The following is a 20,981-nucleotide window of genomic DNA, read 5'->3' as shown; positions in this document are numbered from 1 at the left end:
GGGGAGGAGGGAGGGGAGAGGAGGTGGGTCGGGGGAGTAGAGAGGGGGAGGGATCTGGATGTGATCAAAATGCGTTGTATGAAGTTCTGGAATCAATAAAAATATTTTTAAACGTGTTAGACTAGAAGGAAGCACAAGAAGGTGGTGTAGTGGATCGCCAGGCTGTGGAACAGCCAAGCTGAGACACAGTGCCCTGAGCTCTGCTCCCTGGCAGAGCCTCCAGGCCAAATACCTGGTGACCCCACCCTTTCAGGCTCCTCCTGCCTCAGCCAACACCAACACCAGCATGTTGGTATCCTTTTGGAAATTGCTCTCAAATGTGCCCACATCTTTGGAGCTAGGCAGCTAGGCATGGAGCTGGGAGGGGCTTGAGGCCAAGCCACTTTCATATCTTGTCTTTGCTCCCACCTCTCCGGTCCCCAAAGGGAAGCAGTAAAGTTAAGTCCATAATCTAAGACCTAGTTCTTTGTTCCTCACCAAAGTTCATGTTGGATCTTCCACAGCCGGATGTAATCATGTTTTTAATGAGGCCAATCAAGGGTCAGGCATTAGTGGCCAGTGAACCCTCAGAAGTGATAGCCAAGAGGTAGGAGGGTGCATTTTTCTGAAGAAGAGGAGTCAGTAGTTCTCATTAACTTTAGCCTCAGGTTGTGGTTGGAAACTGAGCCCAGGGAAGAGGCTCTGTACTCACGGAGACTTACACTGTGGTCTGTGCTTGCTTCTATGTTTGAAATGATTCAAGAGCATAGGACCCTGTGGTCAGGCCATGCTTTGTGTGAGGCCTGCAGCCCTGGGTGCTTCTCAGATAAACAGCATCCCAAACAAAGGTCCCTAGAAACAGTGAGAAAGACTATGACGAGCCCTCAGTCCTTTCTGCACGTGCCTTGTCTTTCTTCTTCATGGTGGAGGCATATGGCGCGGTGGCCTTGCTTACCTCCATATTACAAGGGAAGAAACGGGGGTGCATTTCTGACCTTCACTTACTGGGTGCCTCGTCGGCACTTCATATCCACTTGAGAATCATTTTGAAAAAACACCAAGCTAAATCCATGTGTCTCTCACTCAGGGCTTTGGCTTCACTGTTTCCAATGAGAGGACCATTTTGTTGGTTTTTTAATGTTTTTTTATTTTTATTTTATGTGTATGGGTGTATTGCCTGCATGTTTGTAAGTATACCTCTGTCATGCAAATGCCCAGGAGGTCAGAAAAGAGCTTTGGATTCCTTAGAGCTGGAGTTATGGACGGTTGTTCGCCACCATGCGGGTGCTGAGAACCAACTGCACCTGGGTCCTCTGCAAAAACAGACAGAGCTCCTAACCACTGAGCCATCTCTCTAGCCCCAAGAGAGGATCATTGTGAAAGAATGAATATTGGGGGCCGAAATGATGCCTGAGCAGTTAAGAGTGTCTACTGCTCTTGGAGAAGACCTGAGTTCAGTTCCCAGCACCCACATCAGATGGCTCACAACTGCCTGTACCTCCAGCTCCAAGAGATCTGACCCTCTCTTCTTGAGTCCGTAGGCTCCTGTAATCACACACACACACATACACACACATGATATATACATAGTTTTAAAATAACAAAAATCTCTTAAAAAGAAAGAAAAAACATAACTTTATCAGACTGACTCTTCTCTAGTACAGCTGTCTAAGAGCCTCTCTCCCTGGCCATTCTGTCTAATGTAGTAGATGACACACCTACACATGCAGTCATGCATGCATACACAAGTACACAGAGGGATGTGCATGTATGTGTTCACACACTGACAAGCACGTGCACATAAGGTACACATAAAATGTGCCTGCAGATGTACATGGAGACCCATGTACACATGCACGCGCACATGCATGCACACTTGTCCCTTCTGAGTCTTTGGCTTTTTTCCTACACACTTACCACTCTTCTTCTTCCCCCTCCCAACTCCTCATCGTGTCATTTACATTTTGGCCCATATCAAGTACTGAGCATTTGTTGAATGTGTGGCCACATGAACCCCACACGACAGTCTCATTGGCTCAGCCCCGAGAAGGGTATTTGGCACAGCAGTTTCTGAGAATTTTGCTTGTCAGATGGGTTTAGGGTGACAGTGGATGGGATAGGCAGGATGAGTGTCCTGTAGCAGACAGCAACAGAGGCCCCATGGCATGGCTTGGAGTGCCTGGCCAAAAGGCAGCCTGCCCTATCCCACTTCCTCATCCAGGACCTCATCCTGTGGGACGGGGTAACAGAAGGGAAGGAGGGCAGTGGAGGGGAAAGAAGCAAGTGGGCAGCTAGAGGTTGGTCATCCTGAGATTGGGAAGTGACCTCTCTGTCTATGTTGAGGAGAGAAGGACAAAGATAGGCAGGAGTGCCCAGTGCCACTCCCTAAAGCTGGAAGCCTGGGATTGCTGTAGGCCAGGGCCAGCTGCTTCACTTCATGGGAAGGGAGACCCTTGGACTGCAATTGGAGGGTGAGTGATGCTGTTTCACCCCTCCGTGAGACAGACTCCTTTCAACTCCATGCCTCTCCTTCCAGTTCTGGAAGGGATAATCAGCGATGTGTCACCTGCACTTCAGCCCTGCTTTCCTTTGGAAAGGAGAATGCAGAATGGAGTGGAGGGGGGCCGCAAAGGTGTCCTCCCCTGTTCTCACCTAAGAGTCAAAAGTGAGGACTTGCCTTGATTGTCTGAGCTATTTCCTGTCCTGGTGTAGTTAGACCCTGTGCAAAGTGGGCTGAGGGAGGGGTGATGGTTGTTACTGCTCTGTGTGTGTGTGTTGGGGGGTGGTCTGAATTCTCTGGGATGGGATTCTGAGAACTGCAGGAAGCTTTGGGTTCCTCATCACTTGGGAGCTCCTCAGACTGGAAGTCTGCTTGTAGTGGAGTCCTCTGTGGGGTTCTAAGAGATCCTGCCGCAGAGGCTGCTCCACCACACTCAGCAGCTTCTCCCTGCTTCATTTCTCTTCGCTGGATCTGAGAGTGCTGCGTGGCTCGTGCTTTTCTTCTTGGCCCATGAGGATTTTTTCCCAGGCACTGGAGGATGCCCCTTTAACCTGTCCTTGCAGAGGAGAGAGGGGAGGGGGCAAATGAGATGGGAGGGCGGGTGAGAAGGTGGTTTTGGGAAGGAGTTTGGAACACAGCCAAGTTTGCTGGAATGCTCTCTCTGAGTTGATGGTAGAACAAGTCTAGACACTCAAGGAGTAATTAGTTTAACTTCAAGTGGATCCCAGAGTAACCTTGAACTTTACAGCTCTTCTGCATGTCAAGACCTGGGAGTGGCATGCAGGTTGCATGACTCAGGGATAGGAATGCTCTCCTGGGGACAGGGGCCGCCATCCTTTGTCTCTCTCTTACTCTAGTGGTCTCTTCCTCGTACAGGGCACACAATGCACCATCACCATGCCAACCTGACTAAAACAGCCTGACTCTTAAATTTGGCTTTTAACAGTGGGCCTGAACTTGGAGGACACTCGCTCCCCCAGATAGCTCTTGTTGCTGTCTGTCCCTGGAACTGTTGGAACGACGTCTGGAACTGTATCTGGAACTGTTCAGTCTGTTTCTCCAAGTTCAGTTGGGGAAATACAAGTTTGGATCTACCCTTCTCTTAACAGTCTTGCTTTCTCATCCCCAGTTCTAGAATACCTCGGGCACACCATGCCAGGCGTCCTTCCTAATCTTCCCTGTGTTCAGTGAAGATGGAGGTCCTGTCTTTCAGGGCTTTGATATGGTAATTCTCAAGCATACCCACATTTATCTTTTTTGGGTGGAGTAGCAAATCCAGTTTGCCAAAGTTAATTAAAAGCCATTAGTCGAGAGAGTCTATCCATTTTGTAAAAGTCATTCCTACAACCCAGGCTCCCAGACCGTGTTTTCTCCTCTGGGCTGCCCTCCCTCAATCCTGGAGACTCACTTTGGTCTTCAGGACAGGAACCAAACGCCTCTAAGTTTGCGTCAAGTCCCGTGTTGTTAGTGGTTAGCTGAGTCATGGGGCCACAGCATTGCGACTCTGCGCTGCCACCTCACGTTCCTCAGCTTTGTTCCAGGGACTACGGATACAAAATGTTTGCTGCCACAGAGTTCAGATTCTGCTAGCTATACATGCAATAAGCAATTCCATTTCAAAGTAAGAGTATTGTCATTTAAAGGAAAGATTAGGAAGGCAATAAAATGGGTTGATAGACTAGAAAGCAGTGGGGGACTTGAACTTTTGAAGGGTAACAGGAGGTGGGGCTTGAGTCAGTAATAAGGGCTGAGAATGTCCTGTGTAGAGACCTCAGGGGAGAGAATTCCAAGCCAGGCAGCAGCAGGTGAGCTGGGTAGGAAAAGGTGCCTGTGCTCAATGAACAAGGGCGAAGCATTGCAGCTGGGATTGTGGATGTGAGTGAGGAAAGGATGCTGTGTGGTAAGAGCCAGCACCTGCAAGATGTGGAGAGGAGCCTTATGTTTTCCTGTGAGAACCCTGGGAAGCCTGGGCAGGTTTTCGTGTAGATGAGCACTGGCCTTGACTCTTGAGATGTGTGTGATGGACAGATGGGGAAAAATATTGGACACTTCACCTGTGTATCAAGGGTCAGGGGAGAAGAGAGGGCAGGACTAGCAGAGCCAAGAGCAGATTCATTTAGCATACTTCTTAGTTACTTTCAGTTGCTGTGCTAGAGTACCTGACAGAAGCAACTTGAGGAGGAAGGGTTGATTTTAGCTCACAATTTGAGTGGGTCTCTGTCCATCAAGGTGGAGAAGGCACAGCTGCAGGTGTGTGCAGTTGGGGCTTCTCATCTTTTCTTGTGTGTGGGGGTGGTGGTGGTGCATGTGTGTTTCTGTGTGTTCCCATGTGTATGGACACACATGTATGCATGTGTATGTGGAGACCAGAGGTTGATGTCAGGCATCTTTCTTGATCAGCCTCTCTATTGAAACAGGGTCTCTCACTTGAGTTCCTGAGCTTGCCAGTTCACCTTATCTCACTAACCAGCTTGCTCCGTCTCAGCCTCTGAGCACTGGGCTTACAGATGGGCCACCATGCCTGCCCCACATTTACTTGGTTGTTGGGGAATCTCAATGCCAGTCCTCACCCTTAGCATGCTAAGCGATTTACCTACTGAGCTGTCTCCTCAGTCTGGGCCCTCACATCTTCATGGATGAGGAGGCAGAGGGCTCTGGATAGAACTGGGACTGAGCTATAACACTCTTGCTCTGCCCCTATGGCCCTGTGCCTGCCAGTCAGATCTTATATCCAAAAAGCTCCACAGCTTCCCAAAACAGTGCCACCAGCTGGGGACCGAGTATTCAAACACATGAGTCTGTGGGAAACGTTTCACATTCAAACCATAATATATGTCTGCCCAATGTTGTAGTCACACTCCATCTGTCACAGACTTTTGAAGGTGCCATGCTGTCTTACCCTTCTGTTTATCATGAGCACATCTGTAGGGCACGTGCCCTGTTCCAAGCATTGTGCTGGGCTCTGTTAGCATGCTCCATCTTCCTGTTGTTCCTGTTTAAGTGCCTATATTTCATCCAGGAATGATGATTTTAATTCCAGCACTTGGGAGACTGAGGCAGGAAGACTGCCTGAAGTTTGAGGACAGCCTGGGTTATATAATGAGTACCAAACCAGTCAGGACTACATAGCAAAACTCTGTCTCAAAAAATAAATAAATAAATAATAAATAAATAAATAAAATCAGTATTTTTGTTTTGTAATAAAGAAACCTCAGAGAAGTTCGTTTTCAAAGTGAAAATTTTCTGATGCCAGAGCCAATGATCTAGCCTTGGCAACAATGCATGTTATAGTGCTCACAAATATATACTGGGTATGAAAAAAGGAAGGGACTGCTTGCCAAAGTGGTTGTAAGGGGGCAGAGAGATGGCTCAGTGGGTGAAGGTATTTACCACCAAGCCTGATGACCTGAGTTTGATCCATGGAACACGCATGGTAGAAGGAGAGAACCAGCTTCCGATTGGTATTACAGAATGCAGGAAAACCTCTTTTTTATGTGTATGAGTGTTTTGTCTGCATGTATGTAAGTGGACCCATGTTGTGCAATGCCTGCAGAGAGCACAGGATTACCCTGGAACTGGAGTTATGGATGATTGTTAGCTGCCATGCTGGTGCTGAGAACTAAACCCAGGTCCTTTGCAAGAGTAGCAAGGGCTCTTCACCACTGAGCCATCTCCAGAAGAGCCTTTGGACCAAAGGTCCTTCTATATGTGGACAACAATGGGCTTTTTTGCCTCCTGGGACTGGAGGTCTAGGCTGAGTTAGAGATGAAGGAGGATGAATACGATATTTGCCAATGTCAAGTCTTAGGTTAACAGAGGAACCCTGAGCTCTTAGGAAGCACAGGACAGAGATGCAGTGCAGGGAATTTGCATCTGGAAGAGAAGATGTGGTGTGGACTCAAAAGACTGCATGAGGACGGGGTGTGCTGGTGGGGATCCTGATCAAAATAATAGTAGCAGGTGCCAGTGAAATACCCACCACTTGCTGAGCGCTTGCTATGAACTAAGCACTCAGTAAATGTCACAGTGCCTGGCTCACAGTGGTATTTTATAGATTTCCCTTGGCATTCCCTTGAGGCCATATTGATTCTGTTTCCTTGAGTTCAAGAAGCCATCAATTTAATGAAACACTTTCAACAGTAAACTTACATGTAATAAACTTCACAATGAAGTTTAATTATATTGGGCTTCCATGAATGGAATTTGGAATGGATGTGTTCCTAGTACAACTTCTTTACCTTTCAGGTAGCAATGAGAGTTTGGATCCAAGCTGTGATAATTAGCCTAAAGCCTCTTTCTATCATGCACCTGCTGCTCCCATGAACCATTTGGACGTTCCTTGGTCCCTTTAAGAGCAATGCCATAATTTAGAGCAGATCCAAGACACAGGTTCCTTCCACCTGTCCTACCGTTCGAAGCTAGTAGTTGCTTTCCCCTGGACTGAACCATATGTCTTTTGAGAAATGTTCCTTCCCTCTACACAACCACCCTTTTGAGCTGTGGGAAAGTATGATTTCTACTCAGAGTGCGCTCACATCTGTGGGTGTGTGCAGCATAGATTTCTCGACCTTCCTCTGTTTAGTGGCTGGCAATGTTGTCATGATTATGTTAAGCATCGATTTTCAAGGAGAGACCTTACTTCTTTCTGAATATTACAAAGTATGTTTTAGACTAGTTTGCAAAGCTGGAATCGGGTGTCAAACAGCTTACCTCCTATATGTGGCTGGCAATGATGTAACTAGGGATCCAAATCAAGTGGATCATGTGCTTCTCTGAGTTCAAAGGCTATGATTATCTCCTCCCTTTACCTCTCCTCAACCGTCTCCCACTTGGCCTTTCTTCCCAGCACTTCATCAAAACCACTCTTGTCAAGGTCACCATGACCTCCATGTGATCACATCCACTGACCAATGCTCATTTTCCATCTGACTTGAGCAGCAACTAACAGCCTTAGGATAAATCCCTTTCCTCCCTTGGCTTGCGTGGATCTCCTACCTCACTATCAGCCTTCTCTTTTCCATCCTTCCTTAATCTTTCACCTTCCTGCCTCTTGAACTTGCTCCCTGAACTCTTCCTCAGACTTCTCTTGTCTTTCCGCAATTGCCTCTCCTCTCACAGTGGTCTTCCACACACTCACATCTTGCCTGTACATCTGCAGTCCAGTGCCCCGCTCAATGCCTGCAGCCTACTCCATCAATCTTGGATGACCAGCAGGCATTGCAAACTTTTGGTCTTAACCCAGACCTCCAGCCCACCTCACCTGTGCTTGCCCAGCTTGTGATCTTTCTTGTTCCAGTGAGTGGCAAATCTGCATCTCCATGAAAACATTGAGTTTTTGATAATTAATTTTTGAAAATATGCAAAGTAATGGATCTCATTATGGCATTTTCATATATATGTCATTATACTTTGTTCTTGCTCATTCCTGTTCCCAACATTATACATTATTCATTTACTTATTTACTTGTTTTTTTAAACTTCACATTTTGTGTGTGTGTGTGTGTGTGTGTGTGTGTGTGTGTGTGTGTGTGCATGTGCATGCCATAGTATATATAATGCAGTCAGAGGACAAATTGAGGGAGTCATTTCTCTCCTTCCACCCTGTAGGTCCTAGGGAACAAACTCAAGTTGTGAGGCTTTTTTTGAGGTAAGTGAACCATCCACTGAACCATCTTGCTGGCCCATACTTACTACTACTGTAATTATTATTATTATTATTATTATTATTATTATTATTGCAGTGCTAAGGATGGAACCCAGGCCCTTGTGTATAGGCAACTGCCCTACTGTTAGGAGTTTTGAATAAAAGCGTAGACTTTGACAGCCTCAGTGAGCTAGGCTCTACCATTCATCCCCACAAGCTAATCAAAGACAAGCAGATTTGTTTGATGCAGACACATTGGGAAGAGGAGCAAATGAAGAGCTCCAGGGACGCTCCCTTCCCAGTCTGTCTTCAGAGTAACTGATATGAGGTCTAGATAGAGGGAAGAGCATTGCATGGTTAAGCAGCCCTGGTCACGGTGTGCTCCTGTCTGTCATGGACCCATCATTGTCACTACCACAGTGTGTCCTGTGCAAGGTGTTCCAGTACATTGTCAGACCCTGTGAAATCTCTTCCTGGGAGGCCCATTCCCCCTGTGACTGGGAACCAAGGCTTCAGTCTTTCATTTCCCTCTGAATGAGACTGCTGAGGAAAATTTTAACTCTTTGAGGTCTGTTGTTTAGTCCTCTAACCAAAGAGAAGGACACAGTGTCTCTCTTTAGAACCAGTTCTGTTGACAGCACAGCTGCACTACCACTGAGCTACATCCCAGCACCAAGAACCAGTCTTGATTCCCCTTTCATTCCCAACACCCAGTCCTTTGGTAAATCCTACCAGATCAGCCTTAAATCTACATCTAGAACAGTCTGCAGCTACTGCCCCAGCCCAGCTGTAATAATCACTCATCCTCGTCACCCAACAGCCACAGTGACCTTCCACAGCAGGGGAGATGCGCCTGTCCCCTCCTGAGATCGCTCTGCACTCCTCCTCTCTGTCTCTGTCAAGCTGCCCAGCTCCTGTGGTCTGGGGCCTGCAGGTTCCCTGCCTACTGAGGCTTCTCTTCCTGCTACTTTGCCAGCCGAATGGACCCCCAGCCAGCCAGGACAGTGTCCCAGCTGGTCCTGTGGAACCAGGCACACTCTGCCTCAGACATTCAGGCCTTTTGCTTCTCTTCTCCAGGTTTCTATGGCTTGCCTCTTATTTTTCTTGAGCCCTCTTCAAATGCTACCCTAGCACAGAAGCCATTTGTTGATGCTATAACAGAATGTCATGGACAGGGCAATTTATAAGGAATATAGGTATAGTCAGCTCACAGTCTTAAAGCTAGGGAAGTTCAAGATGGGGTAGGGCATTCACATCTGGTGAAGTCCTTCTTAGTGTGTGTGTGTGTGTGTGTGTGTGTGTGTGTGTGTACTCTGCAAGGTCCCAAGGTGGTTCAGGGCAGCACATTTACAGACCGGCAGGTTTCCCAGCAGCAAGTCTTTCTCTCCTCTTTCTCCTTTTCTTCTCCTCTTCTTTTTCTTTTAAGACAAGGTTTTGCTATGACATAGCTCAGGTTTGCAGCCTTGAACTTGATATGTAGCCCAGGCTAGCTGGGAATACTCAATCCTCCTTTCTCTACCTTCTAAGTGCTGGGATTACAGATGTGTGTCATTCCACCTGGCTTTACCTCCTCCACTAATGCTATCACGACCCTCCACATCATTATCTAACCCTGAGATCAAATCACACCCCCCAAAACCATTCATATATGGATTTGGAGATTATGTTTCCAATATACAAATACTGAGAGACACACCTAAACCTAAGTACTCCCTACATAGACAGGCCCTACTCAGAACTCTGTCCTACTCCACCTGCCCCAAATATCCACCTTAGCATAGCACTTGAGATGAGTCCTGTGGATTAAGTATTCACATGACGCTAAACCTATGAGTGCAATGGTTCCATCACCACTGAATGCCCAGTACATAGCACAGCACTTCACCTGGAGCTGCTCTTGGGGACAGAATGATTGAAAGACTCGTAGTAGAGGCAGAGCTTGCATCTGGCAAACATTCTTCTATCATCCAGGTCTCATGGTTGGAATAACATTCCTGAAATAGCCGGTAGGACAGTGCTGCACCTGGATCCAGCCAGCTGACTTCTGTTTGTTTCCTTCCAGCTCCATGGCTCTCCCAGGCTCTGGGATGGGTCTGCTATGACCACAGTCCCCTGGCTGAGCCAGGACTGCACCTTGTTACCACAGCCTCACCAAGCCCCTGTCCTGCCCTGCACGCCCTTGGCCACGTGTCACCATGGGTAGTGTCAGCAGCCTCATCTCAGGCCACAGCTTCCACAGCAAGCACTGCCGTGCCTCACAGTACAAGCTGCGCAAATCCTCCCACCTCAAGAAGCTCAACCGGTACTCAGACGGGCTGCTGAGGTTTGGCTTCTCCCAGGACTCAGGGCGTGGCAAGTCCAGTTCCAAAATGGGTAAAAGTGAAGACTTCTTCTACATCAAGGTCAGCCAAAAGGCCCGAGGCTCCCACCGCCCAGATTACACAGCCTTGTCCAGTGGGGACATAGGGGGCCAAGCCGGGGTAGATTTTGACCCGTCCACTCCACCCAAGCTCATGCCCTTCTCCAATCAGCTGGAAATGGTAAGCACAGGTCTCTGACAAAGGTCCCTGGGTAGGAAAGGGAGGGGAGAGGGTGGGAGAAAAGGGGTTGGAATGGGAAGAGGCATAGGGAAGGAGACCTTGTGCAAGGATTTAGGTCTCCAAGAGGCTGGAGCACCAGCAGTGAGAGTGAAAGTGTTTGTCCCCACTGCATGGATCAAAGGTTGGACAAGGCACAGGCACGCTGGTCCATCTGCTAAACCAGAAATCTTAGGTCAGCCCTACAGCAAAGGGGAGAGGGGAAATGGCAAGCCTTTCTGAGCTCTTTTGGGACATAACCTGGATGGTCAAAGTAGGCCAAAGGACAGCAAGTTCATAGGGGAAGGAGAGAGGTGAGTACTTATCTCTAGGGGACTCAGGGAGAGGAGTAGTTATTTGCATCCTTGCCCATGGTTTGGTTTCTGGTCCCTTTGGCTGAAGAAGGGTTGGGATTTTGTTCTTATCAAGTGAGCGGAGATGGCCATACAGGGACCTGGGTATTCAGAAATTCCGCTCTCCCAACAGCTCAGGCACTCACACATCTCACTAGTCCATACTGGCAACAGTTGGCCTGTTCAGTCCCCACACCCACCCCGTGGCAGGCACAGGTTGAACTTTCCTAATCTGAAATGATTGGGAACAAAAGTGCTAAAGATTTCAGGGTTTTTTTGTTTTTTTTTTTTTTTTTTTTTTTTTTCAGATTATTACATATTTACACAGACGTAATGAGAGATCCCAGGGCCATCTAAACATGAAATTTCATTAATGTTTCATATATACCTGACACACAAAGGCCTAAGATAATTTTATACAATGTTTTAAATAATGTGTGCATCAAATGAAATCTCGCCGTGTATAGGTTTTCCACATGTAGCATCCCATCTGCACACAAACACTCGTGGATTTGGGAGCATTTCAGATTTGAGATTTTCAGATCAGGAATGCTCAACCTAGACTAAGAAAGATGCCTATGTTTGCACAGAGCTTTGCAGTTTTCAAACAAAGGCTTTGTAAAATGCAAAGTGCTCCACCAATGGAAATTGCAAGTCTCCAGGTGATCTTCTAACCTGGACAGGAAGCTGTGGTTTGCAGTCTTGTGCCAGGCTGAACAGAAGAGGCTTTGGGGAGCAAGGAGGGACTGACTTCATACAGCCTGATGTCTTTATAGCACCACACCTCGATTCCTAAACCTAAATGGCGTTGCTCTGTCCCCTCAAGAGGGCTAGGGAAAAGATGGCACCGGGTTGCTATGAGTTCAGTGCCTCAGCCATCACTGAAGACATTCATAGGTCCAAAAGTTTCTTAAGAAAGATGTACTGGGGCTGGATAGCTGGCTCGGTGGTTAAGAGCATTGCCTGCTCTTGCAGAGGATTCAGGTTTGAGTCCCAGCACTCACATGGTGGCTAACAACCATCTGTACTCTTGTTCCAGAGGATCCATCACCCCCTTTTGGCCTTCACAGGGATTACACACATGGATGCACTTGCATACATGGAGCAAAAAACCCTCATACACTTGAAATTAAATACATTTTAAAGTGAAAAAGAAAGATGTACTGGGACCAGTGAGATGGCTCAGTGGTTAAGGCCACTTGCTGCAAAGCCTGACAACCTGATTTCCACATGGTAAAAGTTGGGGAAGGAGAACTAACTCCTGTAAGTTGCCCTCTGACCTCCACATGACCTTGTCAGGCACATGTACATGTGCGCCGCCCCCCAACACACACACATGCACTCTCAAAGAACACAAGAAAGATGTACTGTACTTAGCTGGTTCAGAGTTACTGGCAAGGTCTGCCATAGCTACCCACCAAGAAGAGTGTCACTTGGGTTCTGGACTGAGGTGGGCTCATGAGGATGGCACCATGTAAGTAGCCATGGTGGGGAGAGGTGAGATGGGTGTGGAAGGAATACTCAAGTCATTGTGGTCTCTGCTTCCCCAGGGCTCAGACAAGGGAGCAGTGAGGCCCACTGCCTTCAAGCCTGTGCTGCCACGGTCAGGAGCCATCCTCCACTCTTCCCCTGAGAGTGCCAGCCACCAGCTGCACCTCATGCCTCCAGATAAGCCCAAGGAACAGGAGCTGAAGCCAGGCCTGTGCTCAGGGGCACTGTCCGACTCTGGCCGGAACTCCATGTCCAGCCTGCCCACACATAGCACCACCAGCAGCTACCAACTAGATCCTCTAGTCACCCCAGTGGGGCCCACTAGTCGTTTTGGGGGTTCAGCCCACAATATCACACAAGGCATCATCCTTCAGGACAGCAATATGATGAGTCTAAAGGCTCTGTCATTCTCTGACGGGGGTAGCAAGCTGGCTCACCCAGGCAAGGCAGACAAAGGCTCTTCATGCGTGCGCTCCCCGCTCTCCACGGACGAGTGCACCATCCAGGAGCTGGAGCAGAAGCTGCTGCAGAGGGAGAGTGCACTGCAGAAGCTACAGCGCAGCTTTGATGAGAAGGAGTTCTCTGGCCAGGCCTTGGAGGAGCGGCCGCGGCGCACCAGGGACGAGCTGGAGGGCCTGGAGCCTAAGAGTGGAGGCAAGCTGAAGCCAGCCTCGCAGAAGAGCCAGCGGGTGCAGCAGGTGCTGCAGCTGCAGGTGTTGCAGCTACAGCAGGAGAAGCGGCAGCTGCGGCAGGAGCTGGAGAGCCTCATGAAGGAACAGGACCTGCTAGAGACCAAGCTGAGGTCCTACGAGCGGGAGAAGACCAACTTTGCCCCGGCGTTGGAGGAGACCCAGTGGGAGGTGAGGCCCCATGAGTCCTGTCTGTGGGATGGCTAGGGCTGTACTGCTGGCCACCCCACCCTGTGCTGCCAGGAAGTGCCAAGTGATAAAGAGCCAACTTTATGACCCCAGGAAGGGAGTGCGGAGTGGATGGGTGTGTGGAGTGGGTGCCGAGTTTCCTCTCTTTTCCCATCTTCACTCACTGTAATGGAATTGACTAGACAAGTCGTTGGTGAGGAAGCTGAAACCCGGACAGCTGAGGCTCAGTCAGGCTGACTGAAGGCTGACCTTGCTCTGTCTGCTTAAGGGAGGCTCTAAAGCACAGCTGTGCTGCTGTTTGTCAGGTCTGAGGACCTGAGAGAGGAGGTGGGTTGATTTGGTACTGTTGAGGGTCCCTACTTGCTGCCATTAGTGGCGGGTCTCAGTGATGAAAGTGGTCCCTCCTTGCAGAAGTGTAAGTGGAGATGCTTAGTAAGCTGAGATGCAAACACAGGGGAGGAGAAGGGATACACACACAGACACACATATTCCACACTACACACACACACCACACACCACACATAAACACTCACATGTCACACACCACACCACACACACACATACACACACCACACAAAAACACATCACACACCACACCACACACACATACACACACCACACACCACACATAAACACTCACATGTCATACACCACACCACACAAACATATACACACACCACACCACACACCACACAGAAACACTCACGCGTCACACACCACACACACCAGACACCACACACAAACATTCACATGTCACATACCACACCACACACCCATATTCACACACCACACACACCACACCACACACACACATACACACACCACACACTAGACACACAGATATACACACCACACATGAACACATACCACACACATACCATACACAAACATATACCACACACAAACACAAACACACATACACACATGTGTGCATCACATTTAGGGCGAGATTTGTTTTCATTTTTTTGTTTTATTTGGTACTGAACCCAGGGCCTCACATTTTATTTGAACCCAGGGCCTCACATTTGCTAGGAAGGCACCCCACCACTGAGCTATTTCCTCAGCTCTTTGATCACTTTGGAATGAGGCATCTGGGCCTGGCCTGGCTGGAGAGCAGATAGGGTCCTCTCATGCATCCGGCTGGTAGGAAAGCAGTTTTTCACACCTGAGCAGCCCTGGTGCCACAGGCAGGCAGGATGTATGCACAGCAGTACTGTCATTCACTCCAGAAAGTTCTGTGGAATAAGGATGAGAGTTGTGTCTGCCTGGACTAGCGCCAGGCCAAAGTTGGGTGACCCAGCCTAGGCAACATGGCCCTGAACTGCCCAAGAGCTTCCTGTCCTCATCCTAGGAAGTGACAGGTGGTCTCAGGAAAAGAGAAAAAAGGGGCCTTTGTGCATCTCAGTGATAAGTAGCTAGTACTGACCTTGGTCTTCCATCCCTGTGGTCTGATCTGGAACTAAGTTAGACGGTGCTGTCATCTTGTACCCACCTTGGCTCGTCAGGACACTCAGCAAAACAATAAAAAGTCATAAACAGCAGTTTATGATGACAGAAAGACATAGTTATAAATCTGCTTATCATAGTAATTTATAGAGAGCTTAGAAAGTACCAAGTTCTCTCATCTAATTCTTTTTTAAGATTATAATTTACCATTTTAATTTTATGTGTATGAGTGTATTGCTTACATGTGTATAAGCATCCCCGTGTCAGAAGAGGGTATCAAGATTCCCCTGGAACTGGAGTTATGGACAATTGTTAGCCACCATATGGGTGCTGGGAATCGAATCTGGGTCTTCTGCAAGAGTAGCCAGTGCTCTTAACCACTAAGCCTTCTCTCCAGCCCCTCATCTAATTCTTATAACTACCCTGTGAAGTAGGATTATTACAGTTTCTCAGTTTATAATTATGGAAATTGATGACGCACAGATTAGTTATAAGAGCAAATAGCTAATTAAGTGACTTGGTGAGGCCTGGCACATATAAAGGGTCGATGCTAGGATTTAGCCATAATGATGTGGATCCAAAGTTCATATTTTTATTATTTATTTAGTGTGTTGGGGGGTGTGCATGTGTGCATGGACATGTACATGCCACAGCCCACATGTGGAGGTCAGAGGACAATGTTCTGGGGTTAGTTCTGTCCTTCTACTGTGTGTGTTTCAGGGATCAAAGTCAGCTCAGCAGGATTGGCAGCAAATGCCTTTACCCAGTGATGCATCTGCTGGCCCCAGAGTTCACAGTTTTTAATTGCTCACCACATGGGCTCTTTGCAAGTGCGTCCAGGTTCACCTGGAGCATAAATGATCCCACCAGGATTTAAAGCCAGACCTGGGCCTCCACTGTTACTTTGTCCTCTCTGTCCATTAAACTAATGCAGGTTCAGGATGCTATTCAGTTTTTTGTCACCCTACAAAATGCCTGAGATACTCAACTTACAAAGTGGAAAATGTTATTTTGGCTCACTGTATTAGAGGTTTCACTTTATGATCAATTAGCCCTGCTGCTTTGGGCCTGTGGTGAGGTAGCACATCATGGTGGGAACATGTGGCCAAGCAAAACCTGCCACCTCATGGCCAGTGAGTCAAGAGCCAGTGACCTAAACATCTCCCACCAGGCCTTGCTTCTTAGATGTTCCACTAGCTCTCAGTATTGTGGCCTTGGGAACTAGGCCTTTAACCCTTTAATGTATGGGCCTTTGAGAAACAGTCAAGATCCAAACTATAGCACTTAGCTTTGAAAAGGAGTTCTTGGCTCTAACTATGTATGCATGGGGGGGCGGTTAAGTCTCCTCTACCCTCTGTCATAGTTCATTGGGAGCACAGGGGAGCATGACTGGGAGAGGAAAAGGGAGAAAACATGAAAGTGGTGACCTGCAATCTTGTTCCAAGAGTTCATTCTGTAGTGCCAAGGCCTTGACCTTCATTATTGACACAGTGGTCTAACTGGTCAGGTCAGCCCTCCTCTATTTATTTGTTTGTTGGCCTATTTATTTATTTTCCATACTGGAGACTGAACCCAGGGCTTCCTGCACATTAGGCATGTTTTTTCTTATTTATTTATTTATTTATTTACTGGTTTGTATGTGTGCGTCTGTGTGTGTGTGTGTGTGTGTGTGTGTGTGTGTGTATTTGGGTTTTTGTTGTTTGTTGTTGTTGTTCTTTATTTTTTTGTTTTGTTTCTCCCTTTGGTGGGGGAGCATCTAAGACAGGCTAGGTATATACAAACTCTTGTGCACTACCATGCCTAGCTTAGACAAGTACTTTACTGCTGAACCATATCATGATCACAAATGACACTTATGACCCCAAATAGCCAAGACCCCGGAGACACATGTGTCTGACTCAGTAGCTATGATTTTCATTGTGCTCTTGGCACAACTCTGAAGGCCAATGGGTGGAAAAGTGGTGGGGAAGCTAGGCAGGGAGGAAGACCACAGCTCATCATTTGGCAGATGTCTTTTGGACATGCCAAGCTGTACTAGCCTCTGGGGTGCAGCAGGACGAGATGAGATAACCTTACCCCAGAGGGGAATGGAGGGCTGGGTACATTCAGGAGTGAGGCTTGAGGATTTGTACCTGGAAGCCAGTATCACTGATGTTAAAACTGGGCAGTGGAGCTGGGAACAGTCGGCTGAATTGACTTGCACATAGCCATCCATGGGGCTGGGCACACACTGAGGTGTGAAGTCTGAATTGGAAATAAGGCAGGCATATGGAGATGCGTACAAGGAAAACCGGTTGTCTATGTGTACCAGAACTGTGCTTAGGACACCATGTCAGGAGCAGCCTGGACCCTTTAGGAAGCAGAGATGTAGCATTACTTGTGATGAGGCCACTCACCTCTGGCACCCTCTCTTGCCCACCCTTGGCAGGTGTGCCAGAAGTCAGGCGAGATCTCTCTCCTGAAGCAACAGCTCAAAGAGTCCCAGACGGAGGTGAACACCAAGGCCAGCGAAATCCTCAACCTAAAGGCACAGCTGAAAGACACCCGGGGCAAGCTGGAGGGCCTGGAGCTGAAGATGCAGGACCTGGAGAGTGCCCTGCGCACCAAGGGGCTGGAGCTGGAGGTCTGCGAGAACGAGCTGCAGCGTAAGAAAAATGAGGCCGAACTGCTTCGAGAGAAGGTGAACCTGCTGGAGCAGGAGCTGCTGGAGCTGCGGGCCCAGGCTGCCCTGCAGCGGGACGTTGCTTCCCTGGGTCCCCCGGGGCTTGGGCCCACCTTCTCAGAGGACATCCCTGCTCTGCAGCGGGAGCTGGAGCGACTGCGGGCTGAGCTGAAGGAGGAGCGGCAAGGCCATGACCAGATGTCCTCGGGCTTCCAGCATGAGCGGTTGGTGTGGAAGGAGGAGAAGGAGAAGGTGATCCAGTACCAGAAGCAGCTGCAACAGAGCTACCTGGCCATGTATCAGCGCAACCAGCGCCTGGAGAAGGCCCTGCAGCAGCTGGCCCGTGGGGATGGGGCCGGAGAGCCCTTTGAGATTGACTTGGAAGGAGCTGACATCCCCTATGAAGACATCATAGCCACTGAAATCTGAAGGGCTACCTAGGGCAGGGAGGGCTGGGAACTAGACACCAGAAGGCAGGGAGCTAAGCCTGTTCAAGGAGGCATTTTGAGCCCCTCTGAGGGAAGCCACCTCTGGGGCCCAGACTCAAGAGTCCCCAGGGTGGACAGGGGTAACTACATAACCTTTCCTCTCCTCTTGCCTGTCCCAATCCTGTCACATATTGGACCCTGGTCTGTGAACCCCTAAGCTCTCCCAAAGTTGTGGTCAGGAGTCTTCATGTGCTGGTTAAAAGTTCCCTCAGCCTTGGCCTTTGTTCAAAGTAGTGAGAGACTCCACCAGGGAAGGGGACAGCTGCCATATAGGCCAAATGTTCACCCAAGGACAGAAGCTTCCTTCCTGTCATCCCCAAACCCCTGTTATCCCCTGGACACACTGGGATGCCTTGAGAACAGAAAGAAGCCATGTGTAACCAGAAGCCTTGGACTCTGTCTTCACCATATAACCTGTTCTCCTTTGCCTATGGAGGTGAAAGGGTCAGGTTGCCACACAGTTTAGCAAGCAAGCCGTGGGAGGGAGGGGAAGCTGGACAGCCCAGAAGTGCAAAGCCACCTCAAGACCCACAGAGCTCAGAGGAGAGCTGAGGGGGAGAGCCATGGCAGATAGTGGGGTCCAGAGTCTTAGCTGGAGCTGTGTATCCTCTCAATGGCCTTTGACCTCAATGATCATTCTTCTTAAAGCCATAGACACAGGGGCCCTGGGTGGGATGCAGGGACAGGGACATAGGGTATGGCTTCCCAGCTGTCCCAGGGGAGCCTCCTGATTGGTTCAGCTCTAGCCAAGGCAGAGGCTTCCCTGGATGATTCAGTTGACTAGCGGCCACTCTGGCTCTTGAGTGGACCTGGAATAACCTGTCCACTCAGATGGTGTGTGAGGGTGCTGGGCATTTGCCTCCTTTGCCTGTAGCCAGAGTCACAGGCATTCTCACCCCATAGTGTCTTCAGGGCCATGTGATGAGTCTTCACTGATTGAGAAGCATCACCAGAGCGCTGGGTGGGCCGAGTCCAGTCAAAGGGGATACGAGGTACATACACACAGCCTTATGAACAGTCAGGCCCACCCACTGTTTTCCCTCCACGTGGCACTCCATGCTGTAAAGATTTAATCTAGAGGGCAGCTCTGTGGGAGCCTGGACTTCTCTTTTGAAGATAGCTAGGGCTATGTGCAGAGGAAAGTACAGTTGCTTGGTTCAGGGAATTATCTCCCCCCACCCCCCGTTCTGTCTTTCTCAAAGCAAGCCAGATCAAGCAGGCAGCCAGGCTGCTCTGTGTTCTATTTTGGGCCCTCACCACAGCTGCTGTTAGGACGGCCAGCCTTTGCTGGATTCCTGAGCTCTGCGCTTGCCTGATGGGTGGGGCCCAGGGTGCAGGAGGCGTGAGGGAGACTCTGGGTGCTTGACAGTCCAGGAACAGGCCCTAATTCTACCTCCCTGATGCTGGCCCTTGGAGGCCCCGAGTGTTCCCCGGCCCCAGTGACCTTGCCTTCCTGTGAGCTTTCTGCCCTTCTCGGTGGTCACAGGCTGGAAGCCTTTCCTGTGTCCTCCATTGCTTTCTGTTTGGGGGTTTAGGCTGGGCCTCTCCTGCTGTCTTCTAATGACATAATGTCTTCTGGAATTATAGACCATTGCCCTTAGTCACATGCTAGATTTAAATCTGGAATCTGCAGGCCACAGGTGCCTCCCCACCTACAGGATCACACCCTGCACTAGGCACAACTCTGAGTCCAGTCAAAGAAGTCCATGGCCCTCAGGTCCTCTGTCTCCACCAGCCTGTGCCTTGTTTGAGTCCTTCCCAGTGAGACTACCCCATGGAGAGCAAGATGGAGGCTACCTGCCCCCATCTACTACTGAAAGACTCCACCCTTAGATGAACAGCCGGATGAACTGATGTGCCATGGACATCTTGCCCAGGAAGGGGTGGGTACCATGCAGGTACTCAGACCCAAAGCCTATACTCTATATCTGGGCAGAGTGACTTCTATCCACAGGGAGTTCAGCCCACCCTACCGCCATCTTCAAGACCTTTGCCCAGGACCTACCCAACATTCAAGGTGGCTGATGCCTTCCCAGCACTGCTCTTAGTCCAAGGACCCAGGGATAGCCTCAGGATGCAGCTGTGCTATAACTTGGTGACTTCACCTTCATGTGGACTTTACTTACCTGTCCTAAAGCATCCTATTTGTGGTCCATGCCTATGTCCAGACGCTCAACGTAGAAAAGATTGAACAGGGATAGGGGAGTATGGGCTCAGGGCAAACAGGTCACCTGCTGTGCTATGCTTTCCTACTGTACTGCTCCCTAGAGGTGCCTCCAGGCAGGGAGTGCTGCTGCTCTCAAGAAATCATCAGCCAGCAAGCAGCACCTCACAAGGAGGGGACTGCCCAGACTCCCTCAGGGCACCTCCCCACTCTGTTCTGCTCTCACTAGGCGCACTCTGTTCCCAGGCATCAAGCTCCAGTGGGGGAATGATTGGGGGGGGTGGCGTCTCACCTCTGAGGCACTTGCTGATCCTCTTATCCCTGGCCACGCACTCTGTTCCCAGGCATCAAGCTCCAGTGGGGGAATGATTGGGGGGGGGGTGGCGTCTCACCTCTGAGGCACTTGCTGATCCTCTTATTCCTGGCCACAGCCTGCCCCATGTCTCAGATGAGGGAGCTGTCCAAGGGGGAGCCAGGCTGAGTCAGAGATTTCGCTAAGGTCGCTCCAGCTCCTGCTGCCCAGCAGGATGCCGCACCCCTCAGTGGAGGCTGCTCTCCCCTCTGGTCCCTTTGGAGCCCTCACCGGAGGCTGGGTTTGGATGGACTGGCATTTGGAAGACCATGTACATAGTTCTTTTCCCTTCCTTGTTTCTGGTTTGCTTTGCTCTGGACAGCTTCGTTTTGTTTTACTTTGGATGTTCTTTGTTGGCTATGTAAACTATTTCTGGTAATTTTATGTTTTTATTTATGAATAAAGAATGCCGTTTCTCATGTCCTTCACAGTCACTTTGGTTTTGTTC

The 20,981-nt window shown here is 49.2% G+C and overlaps 1 protein-coding gene across 1 annotated transcript in view; it reads left to right on the top strand.

The window, feature by feature from the left end:
• The window catches only part of Lzts1 (leucine zipper tumor suppressor 1), a 64,618-nt gene extending 44,191 nt beyond the window's left edge, over window positions 1-20,427 (top strand). Inside the window, exons 2-4 of the mRNA XM_017802593.2 lie at window positions 10,186-10,663; window positions 12,603-13,403; window positions 17,296-20,427. Of these exons, the coding sequence (XP_017658082.1) occupies window positions 10,319-10,663; window positions 12,603-13,403; window positions 17,296-17,958 (1,809 nt within the window). The 5' untranslated portion in view covers window positions 10,186-10,318 and the 3' untranslated portion in view covers window positions 17,959-20,427. The remainder of the gene's footprint in view (window positions 1-10,185; window positions 10,664-12,602; window positions 13,404-17,295) is intronic.
• The last annotated feature ends 554 nt before the right edge of the window (window positions 20,428-20,981 follow it).

The sequence above is a fragment of the Nannospalax galili genome, unplaced genomic scaffold (genome assembly GCF_000622305.1).
Source record: "Nannospalax galili isolate Female #2095 unplaced genomic scaffold, S.galili_v1.0 scaffold291, whole genome shotgun sequence".
Classification (NCBI taxonomy): Eukaryota; Metazoa; Chordata; class Mammalia; order Rodentia; family Spalacidae; genus Nannospalax; species Nannospalax galili.
The sequence above is the reverse complement of the archived record's forward strand: the minus strand, read 5'-3'. Positions and strand labels throughout refer to the sequence as shown.